At 46.9% G+C, this 9,439-nt stretch overlaps 2 protein-coding genes and 1 long non-coding RNA gene across 7 annotated transcripts in view; 1 reads left to right on the forward strand and 2 right to left on the reverse strand.

Moving 5' to 3' along the window:
- The window catches only part of jag1b (jagged canonical Notch ligand 1b), a 132,916-nt gene that overhangs the window by 107,133 nt on the left and 16,344 nt on the right, over window positions 1-9,439 (forward strand). For all 3 annotated transcript variants that reach the window (XM_052496089.1, XM_052496081.1, XM_052496086.1), the window contains exon 24: window positions 7,696-7,827. In XM_052496089.1, coding sequence (XP_052352049.1) covers window positions 7,696-7,827 — 132 coding nt within the window. The remainder of the gene's footprint in view (window positions 1-7,695; window positions 7,828-9,439) is intronic.
- LOC127915741 (uncharacterized) lies at window positions 466-3,994 on the reverse strand. Its single transcript, XR_008091893.1, has 3 exons — window positions 2,921-3,994; window positions 1,953-2,832; window positions 466-1,314 (listed from the first exon to the last, which is right to left on the reverse strand). It is a non-coding gene; the product is annotated as an uncharacterized LOC127915741 (long non-coding RNA).
- On the reverse strand, window positions 4,173-6,259 carry LOC127915724 (abnormal spindle-like microcephaly-associated protein homolog). 3 transcript variants are annotated; one of them, XM_052496105.1, is made up of 2 exons: window positions 5,786-6,259; window positions 4,173-5,278 (listed from the first exon to the last, which is right to left on the reverse strand). In XM_052496105.1, exons 1-2 carry the CDS (start codon window positions 6,145-6,147, stop codon window positions 4,285-4,287), a joined length of 1,356 nt encoding a protein of 451 aa, XP_052352065.1. In that variant the 5' UTR covers window positions 6,148-6,259; the 3' UTR covers window positions 4,173-4,284. The 3 variants fall into 3 exon arrangements, with proteins under 3 accessions (XP_052352065.1, XP_052352069.1, XP_052352058.1); XM_052496109.1 differs by having other exon boundaries at window positions 4,173-4,485; window positions 5,344-6,259; XM_052496098.1 differs by having other exon boundaries at window positions 5,318-6,259.

Genomic DNA, 9,439 nt, shown 5'->3' on the forward strand with positions numbered 1-9,439 from the left:
GTGCACTACACAGTGTCTTACCTGTCTTCCACCGCCCGGCTGCTCAGCCCTGCGCTCTCGGCCCTGCGCTCTCGGCCCTGCTCTCTCGGCCCTGCTCTCTCGGCCCTGCTCTCTCGGCCCTGCTCTCTCGGCCCTGCTCTCTCGGCCCTGCTCTCTCGGCCCTGCTCTCTCGGCCCTGCTCTCTCGGCCCTGCTCTCTCGGCCCTGCTCTCTCGGCCCGGCGCTCTCGGCCCGGCGCTCTCGGCCCGGCGCTCCCGGCCCTGCGCTCCCGGCCCTGCGCTCCCGGCCCTGCGCTCCCGGCCCTGCGCTCCCGGCCCTGCGCTCCCGGCCCTGCGCTCCCGGCCCTGCGCTCTCGGCTCCTCTGTCACTCTCTAACTCAATATGGCTGCGTTTACACAGGCAGCCCAATTCTGATCTTTTGGCCAAATATCAGCAAAAAAGATGATCTGATTGGTCAAGACAACATCATAATTAGGCTGCCTGTGTAAACGCAGCCAACTGTGGCAGACCGGGTTCTGAACAAACACACCTCTCGCTCTCCGAGCTAAACCAGCTACTCATCCCGACTCGTTAGGGAGAGTTTTCCAGTCCAACTCCAACTTGCTCTTGATAGGTTCAGTCAGTTCCCGTTATAGGAACGAGAAAAGGGGACGTTCTCATTTTGTGTCCCTGTGCTGTTTCCATCCAAATCAGATCACATTTTGTCACATGCTTTGTTAACAGGTTTAGGGTAACAGTGAAATGCGTAAGGGCCCTTCCCTTCCCTTCCCTTCCCTTCCCTTCCCTTCCCTTCCCTTCCCTTCCTTCTCTTCCCTTCTCTTCCCTTCTCTTCCCTTCCTTCTCTTCCCTTCTTTCTCTTCCCTTCCTTCCCTTCCCTTCCCTTCCTTCCCTTCCCTTCCCTTCCTTCCCTTCCCTTCCCTTCCCTTCCCTTCCCTTCCCTTCCCTTTCCTTCCCTTCCCCAAATACACAATGAGTAACAATAACTTGACTATATACACGGGGTACCAGTACTGAGTAATGATAACTCTGCTATAAACACGGGGTACCAGTCCCCAGTCCAGGGGTACGAGGTCATTGAGGTCGATACAGTGACTTTTTCCACATTTTATGTTAAAGCCTTTTTCTAAAAATGGTTTAAATTGTTTGTTTTTTCCTCATCTACACACAATAACCCCACAACGACCTCACAATAACCCCACAACGCCGTCACAATAACCCCACAACGACCTGACAATAACCCCACAACGACCTCACAATAACCCCACAACGCCGTCACAATAACCCCACAACGCCGTCACAATAACCCCACAACGACCTCACAACGACCTCACAATAACCCCACAACGCCGTCACAATAACCCCACAACGACCACACAATAACCCCACAACGACCACACAATAACCCCACAACGACCTCACAATAACCCCACAACGACCTCACAATAACCTCACAACGACCTCACAATAACCCCACAACGACCTCACAATAACCCCACAACGCCGTCACAATAACCCCACAACACCGTCACAATAACCCCACAACGACCTCACAATAACCCCACAACGACCTCACAATAACCCCACAACGACCTCACAATAACCTCACAACGACCTCACAATAACCCCACAACGACCTCACAATAACCCCACAACGCCCTCACAATAACCCCACAACGACCTCACAATAACCCCACAACGACCTCACAACGACCTCACAATAACCCCACAACGCCGTCACAATAACCCCACAACGCCGTCACAATAACCCCACAACGACCTCACAATAACCCCACAACGACCTCACAATAACCCTACAACGACCTCACAATAACCCCACAACGCCGTCACAATAACCCCACAACGACCTCACAATAACCCCACAACGCCGTCACAATAACCCCACAACGACCTCACAATAACCCCACAACGACGTCACAATAACCCCACAACGACCTCACAATAACCCCACAATGACCTCACAATAACCCCACAACGACGTCACAATAACCCCACAACGCCGTCACAATAACCCCACAACGCCCTCACAATAACCCCACAACGACCTCACAATAACCCCACAACGACCTCACAATAACCCCACAACGACCTCACAATAACCCCACAACGACCTCACAATAACCCCACAACGACCTCACAATAACCCCACAACGACCTCACAATAACCCCACAACGACCTCACAATAACCCCACAACGCCCTCACAATAACCCCACAACGCCCTCACAATAACCCCACAACGACGTCACAATAACCCCACAACGACGTCACAATAACCCCACAACGACGTCACAATAACCCCACAACGACGTCACAATAACCCCACAACGACCTCACAATAACCCCACAACGACCTCACAATAACCCCACAACGCCGTCACAATAACCCCACAACGACCTCACAATAACCCCACAACGACGTCACAATAACCCCACAACGACGTCACAATAACCCCACAACGACCTCACAATAACCCCACAACGACCTCACAATAACCCCACAACGACCTCACAATAACCCCACAACGACCTCACAATAACCCCACAACGACCTCACAATAACCCCACAACGACCTCACAATAACCCCACAACGACGTCACAATAACCCCACAACGACGTCACAATAACCCCACAACGACCTCACAATAACCCCACAACGACCTCACAATAACCCCACAACGACCTCACAATAACCCCACAACGCCCTCACAATAACCCCACAACGACCTCACAATAACCCCACAACGCCGTCACAATAACCCCACAACGCCGTCACAATAACCCCACAACGACCTCACAATAACCCCACAACGACCTCACAATAACCCCACAACGACCTCACAATAACCCCACAACTCCGTCACAATAACCCCACAACGCCGTCACAATAACCCCACAACGACCTCACAATAACCCCACAACGACCTCACAATAACCCCACAACGACCTCACAATAACCCCACAACGACCTCACAATAACCCCACAACGACAAAGCAAAAACTGTTTTTTAAGACATATCATCTAAGTATTAAGACTCTTTAATCTGTACTTTGTTGAAGCACCTTTGGCAGTGATTACAGCCTCTGGTTTTCTTGGGTATGACACTACAAGCTTGGTACACCTGTATTTGGGGAGTATCTCCCATTCTTCTCTGCAGATCCTCTCAAGCCCTTTCAGGTTGGATGGGGAGCGTCGCTGCACAGCTATTTTCAGGTCTCTCCAGAGATCAGAGTTCAGGTTCAAGTCCAGGCTCTGGCTGGGCCTCTCAAGGACATTCAGAGATTTGTCCCGAAGCCACTCCTGTGTTGTCTTGACTGTGTGCTTAGGGTCGTTGTCCTGTTGGAAGGTGAACCTTTGACCCAGTCTGAGGTCCTGAGTGTTCTGGAGCAGGTTTTTAATCAAGGATCTCCCTGTTCACTTTTCCCTCGATCCTGACTAGTCTCCCAGTCCCTGCCGCTGAAAAACCTCCCCAGAGCATGACGCTGCCACCACCATGCTTCACCGTCGGGATGGTGCCAGATTTCCTTCAGAAAAGGTTTTTCTCTGCGAAACCGTTCGTTGAGCATGAGGAGAGACGGGGACCGCAGAACGCTGTCACTGTCTGAAGCTAAAGCTGTCACGCTTGTTAGGCAACTGCAGAGTGATGAGTCTTTGTTCTGATGGAGCCGCCAGCCGTCCTGTTGCAGCTTAGATTCACATGATCTCCTCTGTGTGTGTGTTCTGACATTCATCTTACAATAATCCTACATTGCGGCCACAGTATTAACTCAGTGTCTTGACAACTGTTATGGATGATGTAGTTTGGGCTTCAGATGAAGAACACCCATAAAACCTCTGTACCCAGGCGGTGTCAGAGGAAAGCCCTAAAAAATGATCAAAGACTCCAACCACCCAGGTCCTAGACTGTTCTCTCTGCTACGGTGAGCCGCACTGCTGAACCAAGTCTGGAACCAACAGAACCTGAACAGCTTCTACCTCCAAGCCATAAGACTGATAAATAGTTAGTCCGGGTACCAACAGAACCTGAACAGCTTCTACCTCCAAGCCATAAGACTGATAAACAGTTAGTCCGGGTACCAACAGAACCTGAACAGCTTCTACCTCCAAGCCATAAGACTGATAAATAGTTAGTCCGGGTACCAACAGAACCACATCAATCTACACACAAAACCCCACGAGGCAAAAGCAAAAACGGGTTTAGAAAAGTTTGCTCATTCATAAAACAGAATGACCTTATTTACCTAAGACAATACGCCACCTGTACCCCTACACATTGACTCTGTACTGGTACCCCCTGTATATAGTCTCCACATTGACTCTGTACCGGTACCCCCTGTATATAGCCTCCACATTGACTCTGTACCGGTACCCCCTGTATATAGCCTCCACATTGACTCTGTACCGGTACCCCCTGTATATAGCCTCCACATTGACTCTGTACCGGTACCCCCTGTATATAGCCTCCACCTTGACTCTGTACCGGTACCCCCTGTATATAGCCTCCACATTGACTCTGTACCGGTACCCCCTGTATATAGCCTCCACATTGACTCTGTACCGGTACCCCCTGTATATAGCCTCTACATTGACTCTGTACCGTAATACCCTGTATATAGCCTCCACATTGACTCTGTACCTGTACCCCCTGTATATAGCCTCCACATTGACTCTGTACCGTAACCCCCTGTATATAGCCTCCACATTGACTCTGTACCGTAACACCCTGTATATAGCCTCCACATTGACTCTGTACCGTAACACCCTGTATATAGCCTCCACATGGACTCTGTACCGGTACCCCCTGTATATAGTCTCCACATTGACTCTGTACCGTAATACCCTGTATATAGCCTCCACATTGACTCTGTACCGTAATACCCTGTATATAGCCTCCACATTGACTCTGTACCGTAACACCCTGTATATAGCCTCCACATGGACTCTGTACCGGTACCCCCTGTATATAGTCTCCACATTGACTCTGTACCGTAATACCCTGTATATAGCCTCCACATTGACTCTGTACCGGTACACCCTGTATATAGCCTCCACATTGACTCTGTACCGGTACCCCCTGTATATAGCCTCCACATTGACTCTGTACCGGTACCCCCTGTATATAGTCTCCACATTGACTCTGTACCGGTACCCCCTGTATATAGTCTCCACAATGACTCTGTACCGGTACCCCCTGTATATAGTCTCCACATTGACTCTGTACCGGTACCCCCTGTATATAGCCTCCACATTGACTCTGTACCTGTACCCCCTGTATATAGTCTCCACATTGACTCTGTACCGGTACCCCCTGTATATAGCCTCCACATTGACTCTGTACCGGTACCCCCTGTATATAGCCTCCACATTGACTCTGTACCGGTACCCCCTGTATATAGTCTCCACATTGACTCTGTACCGTAATACCCTGTATATAGCCTCCACATTGACTCTGTACCGTAACACCCTGTATATAGCCTCCACATGGACTCTGTACCGGTACCCCCTGTATATAGTCTCCACATTGACTCTGTACCGTAATACCCTGTATATAGCCTCCACATTGACTCTGTACCGGTACCCCCTGTATATAGTCTCCACATTGACTCTGTACCGGTACCCCCTGTGTATAGCCTCCACATTGACTCTGTACCGTAACACCCTGTATATAGCCTCCACATTGACTCTGTACCGGTACCCCCTGTATATAGTCTCCACATTGACTCTGTACCGGTACCCCCTGTATATAGTCTCCACATTGACTCTGTACCGGTACCCCCTGTATATAGCCTCCACATTGACTCTGTACCGGTACCCCCTGTATATAGCCTCCACATTGACTCTGTACCGGTACCCCCTGTATATAGTCTCCACATTGACTCTGTACCGTAATACCCTGTATATAGCCTCCACATTGACTCTGTACCGTAACACCCTGTATATAGCCTCCACATGGACTCTGTACCGGTACCCCCTGTATATAGTCTCCACATTGACTCTGTACCGTAATACCCTGTATATAGCCTCCACATTGACTCTGTACCGTAACACCCTGTATATAGCCTCCACATTGACTCTGTACCGTAATACCCTGTATATAGCCTCCACATTGACTCTGTACCGTAATACCATGTATATAGCCTCCACATTGACTCTGTACCGTAACACCCTGTATATAGCCTCCACATTGACTCTGTACCGTAACACCCTGTATATAGCCTCCACATTGACTCTGTACCGTAATACCCTGTATATAGCCTCCACATTGACTCTGTACCGTAACACCCTGTATATAGCCTCCACATTGACTCTGTACCGTAATACCCTGTATATAGCCTCCACATTGACTCTGTACCGTAACACCCTGTATATAGACTCCACATTGACTCTGTACCGTAATACCCTGTATATAGCCTCCACATTGACTCTGTACCGTAACACCCTGTATATAGCCTCATTATTGTTATTCTTATAGTTACTTTTGTATTGTTCATTTTTGTTTTGGTCTACTTTGTAAATATGTTCTTAACTCTTCTTGAACTTTACTGTTGGTTAAGTAAGCATTTCATGGTAAAGTCTACACTTGTGACAAATAAAGTTAGTTTTGATAATGAGAAATCGAAAACAGGTTTTTAGAAATGTTTTTCGAATGTATAAAAAAATAATATTCAGACCCTTTGCTATGAGACTCGAAATTGAGCTCAGGTGCATCCTGTTTCCATTCATCATCCTTGAGATGTTTCTCGACTCAGAAAAAAAACTAAACGTCCCTTTTTCAGGACCCTGTCTTTCAAAGATAATTCGTAAAAATCCAAATAACTTCACAGATCTTCATTGTAAAAATGTTTAAACACTGTTTCCCCTTGCTTGTTTAATGCAAAAACACTGGAGAAGTTTATCCACACATCTCCATTTTGGATAGATAACTCTTCATGTTTGTTTAGTGTTTTCCAATTTTCACAGAAGTGGATTCTTCAAACACATTTGAGCTGATTTCTGACGTTCTGTTCCTTCTTTCCGTAGTGTATTTCTGTATTGTTTTAGTGATTCACCATAGTGAAGTCATAGGCTCAGGTTTTCTGGGTCTCAATTATTTTGGTTGGATAGATTTCTCAATTTCTCTTAGGTTTTGGCGTTCTCCATCAAACCATTTGTCATTGTTGTTAATTTTCTTAAGTTGTCTGCTGGAAATGTTTAGATTAGATAGTAGATTTATAATAATAATATATGCCATTTAGCAGACGCTTTTATCCAAAGCGACTTAGTCATGTGTGCATACATTCTACGTATGGGTGGTCCCGGGAATCGAACCGTTCAGTTTTTTAGGTTAGGTTAGATAGTACATTTGACCTTTCAGTTTTTTAGGTTAGGTTAGATAGTACATTTGACCTTTCAGTTTCCCTGTTTGTTTTCTACTGCCAAGTTTACACCTTTTATTATTACAGTGAAATGTTTTGTCCAGGAAGTTTAAAAGGGATTGAATGTGTTGTTGCCTAATTGTTTTTTGGTAGATTCCCACACTACATTCCTTTCATCTATAGTATTTCTTAATATTATTCAGTTCCTTTGGCTTTGATGACTCATGATTTGAGTATTGCTCTGTTCAGGTAGACTGTCCCTCTCTATCGCTCTCTCCAGTGTGTAACTTTCTCTCTCCTCTCTCTCTCTCTCTCTCGCCAGGGTCTGAGTATTGAGGCAGTGTGTAAGCAGCTGAGACAACTCTATGTGCTGAATAATGTGTCCTCTGAGTATTCTGTTTCCATAACCTGTGACCCTTCAACCTCCGCCAGCAATGAGATCCATCTCAGCATCGTAAGTCGTGTGTGTGTGTGTGTGTGTGTGTGTGTGTGTGTGTGTGTGTGTGTGTGTGTGTGTGTGTGTGTGTGTGTGTGTGTGTCTTGGGGTTAAAAGCAAAAAGTACATATTTCTGTGGACTGTAAGGAAAATAAGAATTTACAGTCGTGGCCAAAAGTTTTGAGAATGACACAAATATAAATTTTCACCAAGTCTGCTGCCTCAGTTTATATGATGGCAATTTGCATATATTCCAGAATGTTATGAAGTGTGATCAGATGAATTGCAAAGTCCCTCTTTGCCATGCAAATAGACTGAATCCCCCCAAAAAACATTTCCACTGCATTTCAGCCCTGCCACAAAAGGACCAGCTGACATGTCAGTGATTCTCTCGTTAACACAGTGTTGTGAGTGTTGAGAGTGTTGACGAGGACAAGGCTGGAGATCACTCTGTCATGCTGATTGAGTTTGAATAACAGACTGGAAGCTTCAAAAGGAGGGTGGTGCTTGGAATCATTGTTCTTCCTCTGTCAACCATGGTTATCTGCATGGAAACGTGATGACGTGCCGTCATCATTGCTTTGCACAAAAAGGGCTTTACAGGCAAGGATATTGCTGCCAGTAAGATTGCACCTAAATCAACCTTTTATCAGATCATCAGGGACTTCAAGGAGAGCGGTTCGATTGTTGTGAAGAAGGCCTCAGGGTGCCCAAGAAAGTCCAGCAAGCGCCAGGACTGTCTCCTAAAGTTGATTCAGCTGCGGGATCGGGTCACCACCCGTACAGAGCTTGCTCAGGCTTGGCAGCAGGCAGGTGTCGAAGACTTCTGGAGGATGGCCTGGTGTCAAGAAGGGCAGCAAAGAAGACACTTCTCTCCAATCCTCAAGGCGGATGGACAAAGAAAAACCCACAAATTCTGACAAACTCCAAGCATTGATTAAGAATGAGCTGCCATCAGTCAGGATGTGGCCCAGAAGTTAATTGAATGGGCTGCCATCAGTCAGGATGTGGCCCAGAAGTTAATTGAATGGGCTGCCATCAGTCAGGATGTGGCCCAGAAGTTAATTGAATGGGCTGCCATCAGTCAGGATGTGGCCCAGAAGTTAATTGAATGGGCTGCCATCAGTCAGGATGTGGCCCAGAAGTTAATTGAATGGGCTGCCATCAGTCAGGATGTGGCCCAGAAGTTAATTGAATGGGCTGCCATCAGTCAGGATGTGGCCCAGAAGTTCATTGACACCATGGGGTCAACACTGCAGTTGTTGCCAATAACAGCCTTTGACACTTTATGAAATGCTTGTAATTATACTTCAGTATCCATAGTAACATCTGACAAAAAATATCTAAAGACACTGAAGCAGCAAACTTTGTGAAAATTAATATTTATGTCTCCAAACGTTTGACCACGACTGTAAAGTGAAGCATGAAGGATCTCACTTAGTCTTCATAAGTCTGCCTTTTCACACTACTGGACCGGCCTGGTTACGCCATAGACCGTCATGCATGATTTTACAATTTGTGTTCTATATAATTGTATTTGTCACCGTGCTCCGGATAATAGTTTCAGATTAGATACGCTGACTGGCTGTTGTGAGATTTAGTGTTTCGCCGAAGCCAGAAAACAACAACA

This window comes from Oncorhynchus keta, chromosome 3 (assembly GCF_023373465.1).
Source record: "Oncorhynchus keta strain PuntledgeMale-10-30-2019 chromosome 3, Oket_V2, whole genome shotgun sequence".
Classification (NCBI taxonomy): Eukaryota; Metazoa; Chordata; class Actinopteri; order Salmoniformes; family Salmonidae; genus Oncorhynchus; species Oncorhynchus keta.